This window comes from Neopsephotus bourkii, unplaced genomic scaffold, assembly GCF_033783945.1.
Source record: "Neopsephotus bourkii isolate Nb327-2 ecotype Australia unplaced genomic scaffold, CSIRO-AGI_Nbou_v1 NB_234, whole genome shotgun sequence".
NCBI lineage: Eukaryota > Metazoa > Chordata > Aves > Psittaciformes > Psittacidae > Neopsephotus > Neopsephotus bourkii.
The window spans coordinates 14864368-14886214 of record NW_026900744.1 but is presented as its reverse complement, the minus strand read 5'-3'; the positions used below and the strand labels follow the sequence as shown (position 1 = coordinate 14886214).

General features: G+C 42.5%; 1 protein-coding gene across 6 annotated transcripts in view; it reads left to right on the top strand.

The window, feature by feature from the left end:
* The first annotated feature begins 3903 nt into the window (after window positions 1-3903).
* The window catches only part of DNM3 (dynamin 3), a 178715-nt gene continuing 160771 nt past the window's right edge, over window positions 3904-21847 (top strand). For 3 of the 6 annotated variants that reach the window (XM_061345426.1, XM_061345425.1, XM_061345424.1), the window contains exons 1-2: window positions 3906-4119; window positions 20626-20699. In XM_061345426.1, coding sequence (XP_061201410.1) covers window positions 3974-4119; window positions 20626-20699 — 220 coding nt within the window. In that variant the 5' untranslated portion in view covers window positions 3906-3973. Of the gene's footprint in view, window positions 4120-20625; window positions 20700-21847 lie in introns of all 6 variants that reach the window. The other 3 variants (XM_061345422.1, XM_061345423.1, XM_061345421.1) reach the window with 2 other exon arrangements.

The window sequence follows — 21847 nt, the reverse complement described above, 5'->3', positions numbered from 1 at the left end:
CTCCTCAGGCGTCACAGCCCAGATCCCAGCTCTTCAGAAGGACTGGAAGTGGCTGGGCTCTCAGGAAGATGGTGGATGTGAATGGGGACATATTGGCACTGGCTAAAAATATTTCAAGCAGTTGGGAGAGATTCTGCAGTTATAAAAGGTGCAGGGACTGAGCACTGAGGCTCATCCCCTCCAACTGGGAAGAGCTCTTCTGGGGTGAGCCTGGCCGGGGATGCTGTTGTTGCCTGGTCATGGCAGGATCACAGCACAGCAAGGGCTGCAACAGCCACATCCCAGAGGCTGGAAGTGCCTGGGAAATGTTTTGTGCATGAAATGTTCCCTCTGCAAAGTACTTGGCTTGCCTGTCATTGTGACCAAGGAAGCAGGCATGCTGCCAGGCTGCAGCAAGGGAGTACAGCTCTCTCCTGGGGTACCCAGGGCTGCAGGGAAACACCTCTGCAGGCTGCATTGCAGCACGGTGGCTGTTTTCTGCCTTGCAACTAGATGCACCCATCTAGTTGCCTTGCAACTAGATGCAGCTGGAGGTCACAGGACAGCAGAGAGGCCACCATGCCAGATAGGATACGGATGGGGGTGTCACAGTCCTGTGATCTGAGTGTCAGAATTGCCACAGGCTGCAAGGGAGAGGCAGAAAGAGCCTCCTCTTTACAGGGGGAAATGCTGCAGCCACTCTTGCTTTCTGGCTTTGTGTCTTTTGCAGCTTCAAGGTCTGATCTCTCCTCCTAGTATACAGGCATAATGTAGACTGGGACCTTCATGCCAGCACTGCAGAGCCAGGTGCTGCTGAGACCCTGGGAGCTACCCTGTGCATGGGGCTCCTTGCCCACATCTCCTCATGCTTTGTGCCCACCAGCTGCCTGAACAGCTCTGCAAGACTCTGGGTCAGTACATGAAGCAAGAAGGACATGAGGAAAGTCCCTGGAGAGAAGATTATGCATGAAGGAACTTGCCTCTTCGAAATACTTCCTGGGAGGAGGATGCATCCTCATTGGTGCTCTGCTTCCCTGGGGTCCTGCCTGCTCTTGTGGCAGGGGAGCATCCCTGGCTCTTCACTGCAGGTGTCTGCAAAGCTCCATTCTGGTAGTTTATATATAGCCTATTTTTCATGAAATGAATTGCACTGGTGTGTGTTTATAAAGCAGCCTGGGGATCTGATCCAAATGTCCTCAGTTTTAACATCACACTGCCTGGTTAGGAGCAAGTGTCTGTGAGTATAAGTTTGTGGCTCAGATGCTACAGCTGCACCCTGAAGCCAGACTATTTTTGCCATATATTTTTCTGGAAATCAGGGAAGGACAAACTTGTTGTCTGTAGGCTTGATCTGAATTGCACTGGAGGCTTTAGCAGGGCTAGGGGTCCTTGGCAAACTGTGCAGGAGCTGGTGACTTATGGAAGTGAACAGACTACACTGATAGAGGCAGTGGTGCTCGTGGGGCTGGCCTGCCACCCTGGGGAGCAGGGCACCCTTCCCTCCATGCTGGGGAAATGTAGTTGGGGAAGGTTGTTTCTCCTTGCCAAGCCTGGCATGTGGCCAAAAGAAATGATAAATGTGGGGCAAAACTGAGCACAGGGTAAAAAACAGCATGTTTAGGTGCAAACCAGTGAGCAGTGCAGCTCTGTGTTCCTGGGAATTGTACCTGGTGCTCCACAGGAACAGAGTTTATTTGCATGGCCCTCTGATACTAGTTTGGGTCTTTTTTTTCCAGGGTTATTCAGGTTATTGCAAGAAGCTTTGCAATGGTCTCTGCTAGTACAGTCCCTTTTAATTTATTCACTCTGAATCTCAGCAAATTCGGAAAGCCAGGCTGGGCTCTGCATGGGGGTTTAGAACAAGCTGTCTGGAGAAGACAGAAGAATCAGAGACCTGAGGGTTTGCTCAGGTGCCCTTCCTCTTTTCGTCACTGCTGTCTTGAAATTGTTGGAAAAATGAGCACCCTCTTGATAACATGGGCATACATAATGAAAATATTTGTGCTTTTTTCTATACTTGGCTGCTTGTGGCTTTTTTTCTGGGGGGTGGATTTTGTAAGTGATGGAGTTGTAGGGCAAGTGTGGCTTCTAAGCAGCTTTAACTCAGCTTCCACAGACAAAAACATTTAGTTTGGAAATTCCCAGACTTGGAGTAAATCAAACTTTTCCTAATCATAGATATTTATAGATGTTTTAAATATTTTTTTTTCTTAAGTACTGAGGCAAAGAAAGATGTAATTTAAAGACCTAATGGACAGGGCAGCTCCTGGGGTTATCAATTTGCAGGTGTGCATAGCGTTGCTTCAGAGGCATTGCGCCTTTTTTAATCTTCATTTGTCTCTTGTGGAGAAGCAGTGCTATTGCTGGCTGCTCTGCTACTGATCTTAATTATCTCACTGGGACAGCACAAAGTGCTCCACTGGTCACAGGGGGTGGATTTGGCCAGAGCATAATACTGTTCTTCCCAGCTTCCAGCCTCTGAAGAAACCCATGAACTGGAGGAAGGCCAGGCAGCTAGTGTAGTGCCTCCTGGCATAGCCTGCTCGCTTAGGAGTGTGGAAAAAATAATCATGCAGCTAATTGGCATAATAATGTCAATAAGCCCCAGGCCTTCTCTAGATAGAGATCATCAGAAGGCTTTTCCCAGAGGCTGTGGTGCTGGGGAGTTGATCTAACCTCAGTGGCAAAGTGACTGCCACTCTGTGAAGCTCTCTGCATTATGCCAATTAGAAACTTTTCATCCAGAGCTAAATGAAACTGTTCATTTGTCTCCAGGGTTAGAAGTCATTCAGTTGTGAAGAGTAGTTTTTTACACTTATTGGGAGCTCTGGCCAAGAAGTTTTGATAATCCTCCAGATCGTCAGTATACGTCAGTCTGCGGGATGTTCGAAGTTCCCTTTTGTTTTGCGTTACACGCTGAGCAAGGCTGGTGTCTGGTTTAATACAGAGGGTAACTTTTATCACTGCAGTACTCTAAAGCCTCTGTTTTGGGTATTTTTGTGTTGTGACTGCTGCCAGTAATCACAGACAAATCTAGTCTCTGTTGTTTGCCTGTGCTTTTAGCCCAGCCTCAGTACGCATTGTTAACTGAACCCACTGCAGTGATGTGGCTCAGATCCCTGTTCCTGATCCATCCACCTGCTACCAGCCCTGCTGGGACTGGCTTCTCAGGCCTGCCCTGGCATGGTTCTGATGAGCATGTGTCTGACCCTGGCCATGCTCCTGCCCATGGATGAACATTGGTGCTGCTTGCCAGGGCCCCTTGTGTGCTGTAGGGATGGATCATGGTTCCCCTGCTTCCATTCCCATCGTGGGTGGGAGCCGAGAAAAATTCAACCGTTGGGACTGCTCCAAAATATCCTGCTCAGCAGATTGGGAAGTGCTGAAGCCAGCTGTCTGCCAGGTCCCATGCTGGCGGGTGGGACACAGCTCCTCTGTGAGCTCCTGCTTTGGCCCCGTTCCTAGTTTGATGCCAAACTCGTACAGGAAGAGCACAAGCAAACCTCCACTGGGTGCTGGCGGATGCCATAGCTTGGCATGGCCCTGTGCCCGCTACAGGGTGTCTGGCTAGGGTCGAGGTTTTGGGGGAGAGGAGCAGCGTGGCGGCCTCTGGTCGGTACGCGGACCTGGGTGGACAGCGGTCCTTGCGCTCAAGGGTCCCAGCACCGAGGCCAGTCTGTCCACATGAGGGGAGGAGCGGACCCTCGAGCGGACAGCGGATGACCGGCGGCTCCAGGCTGCCGAGGGGACCCCGGGGGTGCTCCCTGGATGTTGCTGGTCTCTGGCGGTGACCGGCGGGAGGAGGCTCTGCGCTGCGGGGCAGCAGGAAGGGCAAACGGGACCCCACCACAGAAAGTCCGAAATCAGCCGCACCGACCAGCTCTGGGCTGGGGCGTGGCCCTCCCGCTGAAGCCCCGCCCCCCGTCTCGCGGATGGCACGCATGCGCAGTGCGCCGCCTGTTACCTGTCAGCGGCAGAGCGGCGGCGTGGCGGGATGGAGGGGCTTATCCCGCTCGTCAACCGGCTGCAGGACGCCTTCGCGGCGCTGGGCCAGAGTTGCCTGCTGGACCTGCCGCAGATCGCGGTGGTGGGCGGGCAGAGCGCCGGCAAGAGCTCTGTGCTGGAGAACTGCGTCTCCAGGTGAGGCGGCGGGCGCGAGATGTCCCTTCAGCAGCGCCCTCTCCCCCGCCCCCCCGGCCGGCCGCGCGCGCCGTTCCTAACGGTTGTGTCCGTCCTCCCCCGCCCCGCTCCTTCCAACGGTCGCAGAGCCGCGAGCCCGTGGCGGCCGTTGGAGCCTGGCTGCGAACGGGGATGGACGCGGTGGGGGGGGTCCTGGCTCCGTGCCGGACAGGAGTGTTCGGTACGCCCCTCCGGTGCCGCGGGAGGTGGGAGTGAGGCGGGTCCTGGCACGGCGCGGGGAAACCGGCGCACCTCCGCACCTCCGGTGTGAGCGCGGCCGTGAGCCCGGTGCGGGACTTAACCGCTGTCTGGGGCGGGGGGAAGGTGTTTAAAGCCCTAAATCCTAATTCCGGTGGGTGTTCTGGGTCAGGTCGGCTAATGGTTTTCATAGCGCTGCTTAGTTGCCGTCCTAACGCGTATATGGGTATTGGCATCTCTTCTAATAATCGCTGAAAGAAACAAGGGGAAGCGTTGGTGATTCAGGTGGTCCCTTCAGCGGTCAGACTGCGTCTTTGAAGATCTCCTGACGTAAACATGAACTTCACGTGCTGCTTCATAAAGTTCCTGCTGCGTTTGCAGCACAGAGCGTACAGGCTCCCAGAGGGAGGTGGTGTTTTCAGAGTGTAGCTGAAGTCGTTAGTCTGCATATAGGATCAAAAAGGGCTGTTGTATGTCAGTGACTGAGGAACTTCTGTGCACGGAGATCTTAACTGAAGGTAATGTTAAATGCTGTGTCTCCCCACAACCTAGCCATGTGTCAGATCATAACAGCTCTTGATATACAGTATAATAATACTATGCAGTTGTTCTTCATCTCCACTTCAGAATTTACTCTTACTGTGTTAAATGTCAGTTCTTATGCTTCTTTCTACTTAGACTGATATTGACAGTACTGCCAGTCTCTGAAGTTTAGAAATCACAAGTGAGATTCTCAGAAATCACTATTGGCCATTGAATTATTACAGGTTTTTTTTTAAAAACAAGTCTTTAAAAAGTATTAGTGCAGCCTTTTGGCTTTTTGATCTATGTGTCCACAAAGCTGTGCAAGCCATGTGTGCTGAGGAGGAAAGGCATCTTCATCTTTCTTGTCAATAAGGGTATTTTGGTCCCTGTGACAAACCCTTGTCTCGGGTGACTTCCAACAGCAGGCGCTGTCGGTTGATGTTTTTCTCTACATACAGCTGTTCTGTACTGCTCCCAGATGCTTGTTATTGCTCCTCTGCGAGAGGGATCTGCTCCATGCGATCTGCAGGTGGAGAGGATCACTCCTGGCTCTGCTGTCCAGATGTGCCTACTTTGACTGAAAGGTGAAAATGAACAGTTTATACCAATCCAGCCCACTTGGACAAGAAGCTTGAACCAGCTGCATGAGTGAGATGTGGACATTTCTAGGAAGAATTATGAAAGAAAGCAAAGGGCAGTGACTTTTTTCACCCACGCAGCCTGGGGATGCTCCAAGGGAGTCTTTTCAGAGAAGAGCTTACAGACTACTGTGAAGCACCAGGGTGTCTCTTGTCACACAGGATCTGGAATTTGGATTCTTTCAGCCCCATCTCAGAGTTTACCTTATTGTTTCATACAGTAACTTCATGAGATACAGATACTACATATCTGTAGTACCTCCCTACTTTCAAGCTTGGAGCCTATTGCAAATGTGACATTAGAATGCATTACTTCAAACCTATTTAATGAGATTTCAGCAACTATGTTTTACTTATGCCTTTTCTCCAGACTGAGTATGTGTGGTCAGCAGATGTGTACTTGCTAAGCTGCGAGAACCCTTAGAGCCAGATTAATAAATATCCATGAGGTCTGAAGATCATTTTGCTTGTCAGAGCAGCAGACAAAATTATCTATGGCTCTTTTTAGTAAGCAATAGAATGTTCCTGTTTTCATGGCATAATGAAGCTGTTCTCTGCAAACACAAAGTTTATTGCATTTTCATCTGTCTTAATATTGCTTATAGAGGTAGCATGCGTTATAGAGATGTTATGGTCATTTCTTTTTGGTAGTGGTACATTGCATGATGTATTATTAACCACAGGATGAACACTAGCTAATAGTAACACAGCTTTGAAATTCATATCAAAATAAAATAGTCCTATCATTGCACTGGTTTGAGTGTTAATTCAGATGGCTTTTTGTTTGGGGATTTCAGTTCTGTGGTTTGGGGTTTTTTTAGGGGTTTCTTCTCCCACTTTTTCCCAGTTTACAGAGAGACATTCAGGATCTCCTGTCTTCAGGAACAGCTGTAATTGGTAAGAGAAAGGCGTGCTATCCTCCATGTGGAGGGGAGGGTCTGCCTACAAAGGTGATGATGGCTGATGACCTGAGTATTTGTTAGTGGAGCTTTAAGTGGGGTTAGTAAGGTTCTTCTTAGCTCTGGGATACAATTGTTATTCTCTACTGCCTGTAGTTACTAAACCATTGTGCCTGTTTCAGTCCTTCATGGGGACTTCGGTTGTGCAAGCATGACTTCTTTCTGCTTGGACACAGGAAGCCTATTTTCTAGCTTGCAGGTGGTATCAGAGTTGCAGCTTATTTATGGAGCCTAACTGCTCGGGAAACATGTTAGTATATATTGTGTTACCCACCATCTGATGAACGCATTAGAAAGGTTGTGAAGGATCTGGCCTGGCAGATGGTTCTGGAAGTGGGATCCAAGACCTGTTGTTTTAAAAGCTGCTGAATGACACACATCCGTCACTGCCACCAGGATAGCACCAAGCCTTAAGCCTTGTTTAGGTGCACATGGCATCCTTAATTACTAACAACAGTCAGTGGATATGTTTGGATTAGATTGCGTGTTTGATACACGTCGACGCTGGATGCATATTTGATACACATCGATGCGTGAGGATGAATTCTCCATGTTTGCCTGCTGTGGGAATAGTGGCACCCAGAGCTGTTTCTGTCATTCTAGGTTGGCTTGGAACAAGGCTGGAGTTGGGGCAGTGTCAAATTTCCCAATGTAGCAATTATTGTTACTATTTGGATTAGTATCTGCTAAGGCATTTGGAGAGTTCGCTCTTCACTTACTGTTCCTTTGTATGTAAGGAGACCTCTTCTTTTTGTAGTCAAGGACTATATTTGAAGGGTTTCCTCTGAAGTTTCGTGTTATATTTTAGGTGGAAACAGAGATTCCAGAGAGCATCTGAGGACAATAGTAATTTTTCCATTTATGGGTCAGACCTTCATGTGTTCATAAGTAGAGCTCATGGCACTTATTTAAGGAAATGGTATTGTCTGGAGAGCAAATGTTCTTGCTTGCTGCTCTTTGTGATAGAAGTACCTGTGCCCTTAAAATACTGAGCCGGTGTTTGAAGCAAAGGAGCTAGTGCAATCTTCTGTTAGAAGCTGGTGGGAGAGAGATTCAAAAGAGCAAAGGGGAGTCAAACATCTAATCCAACAGACTGCCAGTGGGAGCTGGGTACTTTGCCTGGGCCTACATTTTTTGCTACAGATGAGTACACGACCATGACGTTAGATGTTGTTTGTACTTATCAAGCATCTTGCTTTTGATGATAATAGGGTTACTTAAAATAAAAGGAATGGCAGGAAGCAACCCCTGGAAACTGTATTTGGAGAGAAAGCATTTCCTATTATTTCATACATCCAAATGGGCTTTTAAGATAACTAAAAGCACAGATGGCAAGCTACCTTGTCAGGGCCTCTTTCTCTAGATTTGAATCAGAACCCTATTTTATTCTTACAAATAATGAGAAATTAATAACTAGATTTCAATGCTGAAAGCTCTTTACTTCCTTCCCTGCTTAATATAATATAAACTGCATGTGGCCAAATAATTGTTTTATAAGAGACATGAACTCTTGATTGTGAGCCTGTCAGTCACAATCAAACAAGCACTTTCGTTTAAGAGCCTGAGGTCTGGTTTTGTGATACAGCTTTGCAGTTTTTTGATCTGAGGCACTTTTGATAATTTAATGGTTGCTGCATGTTGTACAGCTATTTATTATGACATACATCTTTTTCCCCCCCAAATTATGATTCGTTGTGTGCTCAGCTCATTTTTTATTATTTTTTTCTCGAGATGGCAGTTGTGAAAAGACTATGCTGAATCATTAGGAGAAGAGAAAGGATTTTAAATCTGGCTGCTGAGGCAGAGAATTTCTCCAAAGAAAGTAGATGCATACTTAGGTTGTGTGCTTCCTCGGGAAGATAAAGTTAAAATTGTTGTGGATATTTTATTCTTTTAGCTACTAATTATTGACAGGAATACTTCTATACGGAGAATTCTCTTTTGTGAAACAGGCATGAAAAAGCTAAGTAGTCAGAGACACAGAATAAAATGTGGTGGTATCTATACTTTTAATCTTAAGGATCTTCTGGAAATGAGAATCAGCTGCTCCTTTTCCTGACTAATTAAGCCTTTGTACAGCCGTATTGAATGTATTAGTGTAGTTATCAAAATACTCCGGTGCACTGAAAACAAGAATTGTTTCTGGGTATTTCATTAAACAGAAACAGCAGCATATGAGACAGTGGCTCAGTAAGGTTTCTTCCCTAAATACCTGTTTACATTTAGAAGTTGCAGAACAAACCTGGCCTTTTTGATGGGATACAGTTTTTTGTATCCTGGCCTAGTTTTTTCCTTAAATGTAACTCCATTGTGGATTTTAAGTTATTTCTAAACATTTTTATTGCTTTAATGAACACAAGCTTAGTATTTGAAGTCTGAGACCTAGATTTCAGGAAAACCTCAAAACCCTGCAAAAACAAACCTGCAAAAAACCCCAGTCCAGTCTTGAGTGCCTTCTGAGAAATCAGTGATACAAATTCGGTGGCAGTTATTACTGGAAGTTCAATCCATCAGGGTACTAACGGTGCCTGCACATCTCTGATCACTTTTAAAAAAGTGAATAGTCACCTAGTGAGAGGTCTGTCTTTTATTTTTTTTAGTATTTTTTATTCAGATCATATGTATCCATTGAACTTTATCTCAACTTTCCTGATTCTTAATATAAAGACACTTCAGACTGTCTGACTCTAAGCTCTTGTATAACATTATGTATCCTGATACTGGCTGGCTTCAGGAAGGAACCCACTCTTGTGATTTTGTAGTATTGAAATAACAGATAAGAAGCACCTTTGCTGTCTTGCAGTTTCTTGATGGACATTGGTTGTGCAAATGTTTCAAGTTTACATTACTTTTCTTTGTAGATGAAATAGAAAACAAGGCTTTCCAGTTTAGATAAATATGATTGTTTGGACATTCACCTGTGAACATAGGGAGTGATGCTGCTATGGATTGCAGCAGAGAAACAGAAGTATAAGCACTGTTCTCTGTACTGAGTTGCTGTGTGACCTTAAACTGTTATTTAAACATTGCCGGCATGTGTATCTGCATGTATATACCTAGAGTCTTTACTGTTAACGGTGTGTAGGATTTACATTTTAATTCCTTTATTTTCAAATTGCTGGAAGACATTAGCATATAATCTTAAAATTTGCTGGTTTTAGGTTGTGCCTTTAACAGCTTATTCATTGGAGGGGATCGTGTTTGTGGTTTGCTATCCATCAGCTGATCAGTGAGCAAATTGATATTTTTAAAGTATTCATGGGCTTCTTAAACAGTGTGTGCCTAGATGCAAGCATGGAGGGGCAAAAGCCATTTTTATCTTTTTTTTTTTTATTTTTTTATTTTTTTTTTTTTTTTAAGAAGTGCATTTTTTAGTAAACCAGAAGCCTGTAAACTCGGCTTACTTGCTGTGCTTCTGTGTAATGGGTTACTGGGAATCCTTTTAATGCTGTGTGCCTGCAGTGTAAAGCCTGTAGTAGTGTAAATATGCTGAGAACAGGAAATCAGTATTATTTAACTGTGACCTTGCATCCTTTTCTTCAGCAAGTTGCACTGAGATGAACAAGGCAGCATTATTGAACTAGAGAGGAGCAAAATCCCATTTAACTGCACCCTGGGCTTTGATGTACTGCCAAGTACTGTTGTCTGTGATAGCCTCTGGGATGCAAAGGATAGCATAGCTGTAGATAAGAGAGGATTTCAACTGAAGTGTCTAGCGATAATGTCAGCTTTTATAATTTGTATGTAGAAGTCAAGCTTTTAATTCAATACCTAGCATGGTATTTCTGCATCCTAGTTCCTGTGCAAAATCACCAAGGTATCATTCTTCAGATATGCAGGAGACTTACTATTTGCTGTAATACAGCTAGGCTTCCACCCTCGTAGATGGTATGATCAAAGCTAGATTACCCTTATGTGTTTGGTATTTTGTTTACTATGTACAGTGCAGATGCCTAAAAAATGTACACATATATTAAGAGATGCTTAGCTGTAGAGGATGCTCTAAAATGATCTGTGTAACTCACCTGGAGAGAATAGGCAGGACTCTGGGTAGCAAGCACGACAACAACTGTAAGACATCTCTAGCCTCTGCTGCACAGCAGCAGATAAAACGGGCTGTGTTCCAGATCTATCCAGCAGCCAAGCTGGATGCTGCTGAAGAAATTTTAGCATAATCCATCAGAGGCAGTGTTGTGCACTTGTGTGCTCACCTGTTATTTTGTTCAGGTTCTAAACAAATGTTGACAGAAGATCCCCAATGTCTGTCAGGTCTGGGAAGTAGGCTGGATTATGAGTCTCTGCTGAGACTGCCAGCATTGTGACTTTGTTAGTGTTCCTATGTTAGCAACATAAAACTTTTTTTGGTCAGACTTTTAGCATAAAAGTTTCTCGTGGTAATAATTCAGTGTCTGGTGAACAGGGAGATGGGAGATCATGACTGATGTTAAATTTAAGTATTTAGCTAAACAGATTTTATGTTGTCATGGACAGACAGTGTATTCGTTTGCATATACTATGGGCTCAAAGCAGGGTAAATGGGCAGGTAAAGAAGAATAAAATGTCTACAGAAGTGAAGTTGTTTGAGACATTTGGGCAACTTGTTTTTGGAAACATCCCCCTTCCATGTGTAGTTGTCTTTCTGTCTATAAATTCAGGCTGCCTTTAACTACAGTCCCCATTGTGTATACATTCTGAGGGGAGTAGAATAATTGAATCCAGTTACATACCAGCTGTGCAAAATAATCTGAAATGGCTTGTATTGTACCAAGAAAGGTAACCATACAGTTTTACACCTTGTCCACCACATGAAAGATAAATATATTTTCACAGTGCTTCTGAAAAGGCAAAACTTTTTGGACTTGATTAGGATGTGGCATAGCTGATTGTATGCTATTATCACTGTTAAAAAAGTCTGCATTGATAGATCTGAGTTCAGAACAGTGTGATTTGGGAAGAAGGGCAGGAGTTTATATTTTCTAGGTTTTTGATGACTGCACTGAAATTTGCGATATGTAATAGTTTTGTCATGACAGAGTATCCAGAGGTGAATTACTGGCTGAAATACAAGTAACTATATAGTAGCGAAGTTCATGTAGCTGTGATATGCCTGCAGTGTTTGGGGCACATTTTCTTTCTGATCCTTGCAATCAGATTTATATCTTTTTTTTTCCTTCCTGTTTTCATCGGATTATATTATAAAGGAAAACATTTTACTCAAATATTTTCTGAACGAACATTTTTAATAGTATTTGGCAGCTGTGATTGAAAAAAACCAAACCAACTTCTATTTAGAACATTGACAACAATTTAAAGTGAGTAAAGAATTTTTGTTCATTTCTTGTATTGAGATACAAAATCTTGCTGCATTAGTATTCATCCTGGGGATGGATGGGCTTTCATGCACCAACATCCTATGCAAATGAGTCCTTTCCTAAGAGCAAATATATCTGATTAGGGAGAATACAGTTGTCTGCAAAGTCTGCTTTCATCTTTTCAATATAAAAATTCACAGAATTGTTGGGTGGGTTTTTCTTGTGTTTTGTGGTTTCTCTCCCTCCTTCCCTGTTTGGAATTGGTGGAGAGCACTGTTGAGCAGGAAATAGCAGAAGCTTTTGTGAAATCTTAAAAGAGAAAGAGGAAAAAGGGCATTTTCACAAATGGAATTAGGATGATGCAGCAAAGTTTTGGATGCCTGCCAGGGAAGACAGATGCCTCCTGCATACAGTGGCTTGCTGACGAGACTGCACGTTGGCAGCTTACCGATATGTTAATACACCAAACCTACAGCCTGAGCATAATCACTGCAAACAGAGCACTGTTCATCTTACCACTTCTGTGTTTTTTGCCTGGCAAGTTTTCATAGCTGCGTATGGCAAGTTTTCAGTCCTATAAACATTAATTTTTGAGACTTTAAAGCTTTCTATCATGTAAAATCTGTGGGTTTTAATACTAGGAAGTAAGTTTTCTTTCCTGGCTTCAGTGAATGGGCTTGCCTTTTTCTTTGCAGAAATGCAATGTGAACTGCTGTCAAAATATGATTTGGGTTGCTAATAATAGTCGGTGCCTTCTCAGACTTCATTCAGATGTCCCCTACTTTGAGAAACCTGTTGACTCCAGTCATGTTTAATGCAAGACTTCACCGCTAGGACTAGAGTAATTTCTGGCCTCGATTTTTCTCATAGACCTATAATGTTTACTTTAATGGAGGAGATGTACTAATTTCTGTCTGCTTGTTGAGCATAAATGCGGCGGCTACTTACAGAAAGCATCTTCCAGATACAAGAGAACTATGACAGTGATTTCTAAACCTTCTCTGTCTTCAGGCTTCTGCATGAAGACAAAATCTCAAGCTTTGCTTTCTTGCTTTAATGGTGCTGAAGTGTTGTCACTGAACTTAGTTGTTATGGAGGTGCCCAGCTACTGTGACTGAAATCCTTTGCCATCTTATTTGGAGTTTAAGGGCTTTTCAAAAATATATTATTTCTCATCTTTAGAGTCAATGCTTACCATATTCCAATGGCTATGTTTGTTTGGGTGGATTTTTTTTGTACTATTCCCCTCTAGATTTTTGTATAATTGATCTCAGCTCCATAAAGGAATGAAGGAAGTGAGATCCAAGGAGACATTTTAGGTTGCTAGGTTATAGTGCTGTATATGAGTTTCAAGATTTTAAAATCTTTATTCCACTTGTGTGCTTACCTGAAAGTGATGGATAATTGGGGTGCTAGTTCTTTAGCTGTAGAATTCCAGTTGTTCAGCAGTGGTGATGAAGGATGCCACTGGTTTGGAAAATGGCTTTTAAAAAATGCCAAGTTCATCCACCCTGTTTGAAAAAAACAAAAATAGTAAATGGATGTAGCATGTCTGGATACTCAGTTTCCCACCCCTAAAGACATACCCCAACTGCATGAGCTGCAATGTGTAATTACTACTACTACTGGGCACTGGACTGCATCTTGATTCAGCAGGTTAATTAAAATCATATCTCAGTTGAAGGAAGATTTTCCTTGAAAGAATGGATTATGAAAACTGAGACCAAACTTTATCAAAGAATTTGAACTAAGCACTACAGTGTCATGATAAGGATGCCAGCATCTTTTCTGTGTGGCTTACAAAAAGCCCTGGAAAAAACTGGCATTAAGCTTTAGGAGCTAATATATCCATTTATCACTAAAAATCTCCAACCTCCTAATGTATTCAGCTTGCCTAGTAGGCCTAATTAAGATAGTATCATTGACCTTCAAGAAGGAGATTTAATTATTTTCTACATCTTCATGTGAGCCCCGTTATGTAAGGCTGAGATTTTGCAGCTGTTGAACAAAGCCGTGGGAGATTCTTGATTGACACACATTGTGCCAAAACAAAAAACGTTTACTCTTCTGTAACTAATGAAGGGAGGTGAGGGATCAAGTGGTGACTAATAATAAGAATTGGTCTCTGTGCTTTGAGCTAATGGGGAACAGCATACATAGCTAAATGTCAGTGTGATATAGAAAGTGATGGATTCTACTGTATTGCTGGGGGGGGGAAAAAGGGGTATGTGGCTGAGACCACATGCCATAACACAGAGATAGTGCTTTAAAGCTTTTGAGACTTCTTGAAAACATGTCCTGGGGTTATCTCTGTACTGTCATTTGGAGGGTAGAGTAATTGTGCTTGCAAAGCTACTAAGAAAGATAAATACAGTGAGGTCTAGTGTCAGTAATGACAAACATCCTCTGAGAAAGTACTTCACTCAACACTACAAATTTAATTCCTAAGAAATCCTCTGTTTAAATACAAAGTACATTTTCTATCACTTGGACATACCTTGGTTTGTAATGAACAAAAGTGTGTGAAGGGTCTGCTGCTGGGTCTTCTGTTGTGTTGGTGAGCGCAGGAGCAAGAGCAGGTGAGACAGAATGAACACATCTGCCAAAATAGGTCTTAAGATATATATTTTTAGCATTAAGAGTTCTTTGGTTAAGAATTGACTGGTTTTGGTTGTGGGTTTTAAAGAATGAAGCAGAGGAAAGAAGTTAGAAATCAGTGTCCCTCTCCTTCAGGCTTATACTGGACCATGCTTTTCCCTCTTGTGGTTTTGGGTTTTTTTGTGGTTTTTTTTTCTTTCTTTTTTTCTTTTTTTTTTTTTTAGTACTTTGCTTTAAGACTAAATATGATAAATGCAAGAAAAAGGAAAGCCTTTTGTAGAACTTCTGTACAGTGTACTTTTGTCATAGAACTTGGAGATGCTTGGCTGTATCGGCATGTGTAAGTGCTCACTGTGAAACAGTGTATTCTGTTGCACAAGATATGGCCATTCATCGGCCAGTGTGAGCCACAAGAGCTTCCAGTGTGCCAGGCTGGAATTGTATGAAACAATAAACACTGTGTTGGAAAAAAGCCCAGGAAAACTGTTGACTTTGGGCATAGTTGCTTCCTATTGCAATGGAAGCTGCAGTGCAGTCCTTGGCAAATCTTGGGAATAAAGGCCTGTGTGGAATGCTACAACAGCAGTCTTGTTCATATTAGCTGCTCATGGAACATGGCCTTTCTGTAACTGAGGGAAGGTTAGGGTTTTGGGATGAACTTTGGTTGTGGAAAAACTTTTATAAGTAACATTACCATTGTTGTTTGGCAGAATGATATAGGTGGGTTGTTTGTGGCCTTCTGTAAGGCAATTATGGCTCTTGTTCCAAGCCTGTCTTGTTTCTACCCCTTGTGAAAAACATGGAGGCTTTAGAGGGACTTGTGGGGTTTGTTTTCTTTCTTTTTTCTGGCAAGTTGTCACTATCAGTCTTACTTGTTCCTAGCTCTTCAATTAATGCAATTACTGTGTAATCAGTGGCATTTCCTCCATTATTTGATTTCCTGGATCCCCATGTGTTTTATATGAATTAAATATATTAGTATTGAAGTAAACTAATCATCATTTATTCTGTATAATACCGGCATTTAACTGATCTAAGTGCAGAACATAATACTAGATGGCAAATTAAAGCAGATTTAAGTTACACTTTTTTGAAACCATGTTTAAGTGGTGATGTGTCATTGTTCTTCACACAAACTGGGGATTCTTCTGGTTTGCTTCTTTTTTTGTGCGCCCCCACCCCCTTTTTTTTTCCTTTTATAATATAATAAATACTACTAGTATGCCAGAGAGATCCTAAATGAAAACTTTTCCCCTACCTGGAAATTCTGTTTTCAGTATGGTTGATACGCTGGAGGGAAGGAATGCCATCCAGAGGGACCTTGACATGCTTGTGAGCTGGACTGATGCCAACCTCATGAAGTTTAACCATGACAAGTGCAAGGTCCTACACCTGGGTTGGGGCAATCCCAGGCACAGCTACAGGTTGGGCAGAGAAGAGATTCAGAGCAACCCTGTGGAGAAGGACTTGAGGGGTGTTGGTTGATGAGAAAATGAACATGAGCCAGCTGCAGTGTGCGCTTGCAGCCCAGAAAGCCAAAGGAATCCTGGGCTGCATCAAAAGGAACATGATCCAGCAGGTCGAAGCAGGTGATCCTGCCCCTCTACTCTGCTCTCATGAGACCTCACTTGGAGTATTGTGTGCAGTTCTGGTGTCCTCAACATAAAAAGGACATGGAACTGTTGGAACAAGTCCAGAGGAGGGCCACGAGGAGGATCAGGGGACTGGAGCACCTCCCATATGAAGATCGGCTGAGAAAGTTAGGGCTGTTCAGCCTAGAGAAGAGAAGGCTGCGTGGAGACTTCATAGCAGCCTTCCAGTATCTGAAGGGTGCCTATAAGGATGCTGGGGATGGACTCTTCATTACGGACTGTAGTAATAGGACAAGGGGTAATGGGTTAAAACTTAAACAGGGGAAGTTTAGATTGGATATATGGAAGAAATTCTTTCCTGTGAGGGTGGTGAGGCACTGGAACAGGTTGCCCAGGGAGGTTGTGAATGCTCCATCCCTGGCAGTGTTCAAGTGCAGGTTTGACAGAGCCTTGGGTGACATGGTTTAGTGTGAGGTGTCCCTGCCCATGGCAGTGCGGTTGGTACTAGATGATCTTAAGGTCCTTTCCAACTCTAACTATTCTATGATTCTATGATTCTGTGTTGTGCAGTAAGGCATGAGTAATTTTATAGCTTTTAGGATAAAAATTACTTGGCCCTGAACATATTTTGCTTTTGAAAATATTAATTTATTCTAACAGATGAGTACATTCTAAGGTTGAAGAGTTATTGGAGTGATGTTCTGGAAGACCTGGCTGCTTGCATCTTATTTGCATTTGATATATTCAGTACTGGCTAGGCAATACCAGACTGGCTTTGCTGCTGGTCTCCAAACTGTCATGTCAGAGTGGCATTGCTGCTGAGCTACTGTAGCTGCTGTCAGCAGGGTACCTTTTGATGAAAATGCTGTAAGAATGAAGATGTAAAAGTATTTTGATTCTTAATGCAGAATGCATGTCTTTTAAAGGAGCATATCTTTCATTCACAGATGTGTTCTTGCACATTGTGTTTCATTCTTATTTCCTGCACCTTGTTATTGTGAAGTACTCTTGGAGTTGTGCACACGGGTGCTCACAGGCTCACTCCCCCCACCACAAAAGACAGCCTTTTCTCTCCCTTGGTGGTGGTGCCTTTGTGCTCAAATGCTTAGGCATGTACTTTTTTTCTAGATGGATTTCTTTGCAGCTGCTGCAACTCTGATGCAATTTTTTTTATTTTCTTCCTAGTTCTCATGAAACATTGACCAAAAGGTGTGGAAAAGCAGCTCTTTTGAAGCTGTCCTTAAAAGGAAGTTGAGTGTGCCACCAGGATGCTGAGGGGCATTCTTTTTTGGTCAAAAGGGACCTGTTGACTCCACTGTGTTCATTCCTTTCATATTTCTTGCTGCTGAAGCTACTTTTTTTCTTCTTTAAGAAGAATTTTACTGAAGTAGGAATTAAAGGGGGAAAATGAGGGAGTGGAGCCATTCTTAATGCATTGTGGCTGGTGGGTTTTTTGTTGTTGGGTTTTTTTGTTGCTTGTTTGTTTTGGTTGGTTGGTTTTTTTTTTGCAAACAAACCCTGTGTAGAAGGCTTGCCATACTAAGGTGATGGGGAGAAGGCCTGCATCCTGCCTTGTGGATGTCAAAGTAGGCATTTCTACAGAAGCAGTGTACACTATTTAATTGGGTTCCCTTTTGCTAGGATTGTAATGTGGTACTATGTTTCTTCCCTCCTCTGTCATAGTGTCCCGGCCTCCCCCCCCCCCAAATGCCAGTTGTGTCTCAGATTTGGCTCATGTTTCTTTGTGTGTTTAAAGAAGTGCCTTTTGCTAGAAGTAGAGTTTACGTATTTGTTTGTGACGTCTGATTTGGGTTGTGCAGAGAAAGTGCACAGATGCCATTGCCTTGTGGCTGAACCTGAAATTTCAGAATTTTTATTTTTTTAATTCCCTGTCCCTGAGGGGGCACAATTATTAATTTAGGTGGTAGTCTCCTTTGTAGGATACCCATCAAGCAGTTAGGGGGGATGGTGGGGTGGATTTTTGTCCTGAACTCTCCCCATGAACCCCTTGTTTCCTTCAGTTATTGTCTTCTTTTCCTCTTCAAACTGTTCATTTCAAGGAGAAACCTATGTCCTTCTGCTGTGTATTGTTTAGTTGGTTATGTGCTCAACACAGCTCACCATCTCCTGAGCAGTAACCTCTTTCTGCTGATGCTTGCTTCAACAGACAGTGGGCTTTTCAATGATAATTCAGCTTATTAGAGAGGGTTATCAAATGCCATCTACTTTGGACATGTTAAGAGGGTGTTCTGAAGGAAAAATTGGTATCCTGCATTTCTTTGTAATTTTGGTGTTGTGGAAAGGTCAGTGTTGTACAACTGGGAGTTGCGTTAATGCAGTGTTCTTTACCTCTGAATGTGCTTAGTCTGAAGCAGAAAATCAATGTCTTTTCAGCCTTTGACTCCCTGAAGGATTGTATTGCCTCATGTGGTAACTGTAGAGGACCCTAATTTGGTTTATGTGATCGGCTTGCCCTGAATCAGCTGATCAGCTTGCTGAATGGTAGACAATTCCTTTTAGCTTCATGATGGTAAATTTATTTATTTACTTATTTTAAATCAGCTAGTAGGTGCTTGAAAGTCAGTGCATGGAACTGTATCTTAACAGGCATTTTCTGCATCCTGGGCTATGTAATTTCAGTGCATATACAGGGATGAATATGTTCCTATTAAAATGTTCTCTTGCCCCTGAGAAAATGTAAGTAGATAGCACTTCACTGAGGCACAGCTTTCTCTCTACTGGTAGGTATTGAAGTTGTGATAAGACCTTTTGAAAACTTTGAGCTAGTTCTTGTATCCTGTTGCTGTCTCGAGTGTGGTAAAACATTGCAGCAGGTTTAAATCAGTAGGCCTGATTTTTTTTTTTTCAGTATCTTTGTTTTAGAGATTACTTGAATTTCTAATTAGTTGTGCTTTTGCCTGCAGATCTGTGTTTGAGTATAAAAGTTAAGGAGCTAGCTTGTGTTTTAACTGCCTCTCCTTTTATGGTGTACTTTAGCTTTAGTTTGCAGGGTAATAACACTGGAAACATGTATTAACAGGTACTGAGAAAGTGAGATTTTTATTTAGCTAGAAATTAACATTGCTGCATTTAAAATGCTGAGGAGTCCTAAAGTGGTGTGGGGTACAGCTCACAGTCAGTTGCCAGTTCTGTTTCTCAGAGCCTTAGAACTTCTTGCTCATGTGGGAAAGAAATCTTAGAGCTTGTGTCACGGGTAGAGTTGCTGTATTTCTCTTCAGACTGCCAAAGCTTTGTTACCTTGCTGGCACTAGTTAGGTAGGTTCACTGTTGCATTCCTAAGCCTGTACTGAGCTGGGATTCCAAAGACCTAATATCCTCTGATTTGCACAAATAATATCCTGAAGTTTGATAAAATATTTGTGTTTTATTTTTCATATGTGTACCCTCGAGGCTTCTTTTAAACTTTCTAAGTTTGTGTGCTGCCTTAAAGGAACTGCTAAAATCAGACATCTGTTAAGTAGTACAAGGTTGGTATGAAGACACACAGTGATTGTGCCAAGATGTGGTTTATCAAGAGGCTTGAGCAAACCCATCTAAGCAGTTCTGTCTAAAGGGCTGACAGGGCTGTGTCTTTCTTCCTTTGGCTTTTGTCCTTTCCTCACCTGTCCCAGACACAGTACACACACTCCTGCCTCACCCTTCCTACTGGCACTAGCACATGTGACAGCACAGTCCCCTAGATCAGCTCCCTGATTTAACTGAAGATTTATGCCCTAACCATTTGCTGAATTGCTTCTCACCTGAGCAGGAGAGGTGAGTTAGCAATGCCCCTGAGACAGGCAAGAAAGTGGCTCAGCATCACTGAACCTCAAGTTTTCTAAGAGTTTAATAGATATGGCAAATGTGGGAGATCCTGGGGGAAAAGAAATATTATTTTACTTTGGGTTTCTGATCATTGATTTTGCAGCTAAAAGTTGGTTCAGAGTTTTTCTAGGGTTTTGGTTGCATAGAGAGTTTCCTTGTCTTTGGAGGCATAGAAAGGATCATGGGGATGCATAATGGTATGACAGAGTTGCTGTCTTTGCTTAATCGTTTGCTTTCTGGTACAAGAACACTCCCTCTTGCTGTCCCAGAGTACTTCTAGTGTTTAGTGTTCACTCAGACTTCTAGGAGGATGTGTTTGCTGGAGAAGTTATTTGGGGATTTGAACTGGCAGAATTATTTGAAAGAGTAGGTGCTGAGTGCTGACAATTTGGTTTGGCCAGAGCTTTGTTGTGGTATGTAAGTGTGTGTTTTCATATGTCCATACCCTCTTCAAATCAAGGATATGGTGTGGGCACTTCTGTTTTTGAAAGGCCGAAAAATACGGGCATGGCTTTAGGTACTCTTACTAAGCAAGGTGAATTTTGAGATGTTGTATGTGATGGTCATGAAGAAAGAAAATTGGTAATGCCCCAATTTAATTTTTAGCCATTTAGTTTTACTATATATTTGTCTAATGACCTACTGCTATTTTGGACCATAATTAACAGCCCTACTTTACAGTAGTGTTTGCTTTAAATCCGTCCCCACCAATTTTCTATTTTCATTGCAGCTGAAGGTGTAATCTTCCATATTAGTCCAATATCTTATGTAACTGCACAATGCTTTCTGGGTAGTAACTGTCTTTTTTAAATGTTTCTAGGGATTTTCTTCCACGAGGTTCTGGAATTGTAACAAGACGACCATTGGTCCTGCAACTCATCACTGCCAAAACAGGTAACCTCTTTCTCTCTTTGGCTAAATGCCTGAACAGAGTGCTGGTGTACTTCAGCAAGAGCTAAAAAAAAAAAAAAAAAGGTATGGGAAAACTTAGCAGTGTCAAGAAAGATGCAACTAGACTGCTTATAACCAAGGACCCTGATTCAAAACTGTATGCTTATGACCCCTAATCTCACTGTTTTATCTGTGAAAACAGTAAAATCTAAATCCTTGAGCACATAGTAAATTTAATTCAAGATAAAACTTGAGGCAGTGGAGAAACATTATATACAATGTGTTTTAAAAATTAGCTTTGGTTTATTCATTTCCTGAGGAGCTTTACAGTTGTACTAGTTAACATTCCAAAATTACTCTACTTCTACCTTTAACTTTTGCTCCATTGCACACAGATTTGATTCCACACAGCTTGTTTTCATGACTTGTCTTTTTTGGTTGGGCTCACTGCACTAAGTAGAGCAGAAGGTAGACTGGGGGAGAACAAGGCTTCTGTGTATTTGTCTGGTCAAAAATAAAAATACAGTATGTGTATACTACTGAGTTATGTGGCATATTGAGATCTTTTCATCAGAATTCGCCACTTTAATTGCCCCTTGGTTGAGTACAATGTGCTGTTGTGTAGCTCAGTTCCCTAACATATATAAAAGCACCTATGGTTTTCCATCATTCAATTTTTGTTGCTGTTGTTTCTAAACCTATGTAAGCAACAAAATAACTTTTTTACTATTGACTTCTGCTTAACATGATAAAAAGAAATAACATCCAAAGCAGAATTTCAAAATAACAAGTAGTCTTTAAATTATGGAACACGATGAAACTGGGGAAGAAACAAAATTGAAGCTGCCTCTAGAACTTTAGTCTGTCTCTGTGTGAGGTGTAATTAAGTTTTTACATGCATTTATTTTCCTAAAAGGTCTTTTTGTTGTTCAGCAGGAAGATATACTTCAGTCTGCTTAGGCTCCATTTTTTTCCTGAATTACTGCTTCTAAAGCTGATTCTTACTTTCAGTGCCTCTATGAAATTTTCCATAGTTTTATACTGTGTAAGGGAGAGGAAAAACTGGAATCCAGTATTTCTGTATGCTCAGCTTAGAAATGTTAGGATTTTCAAGTGTGTAATATGCTTAAGGTACTTAATATTAAAAGATG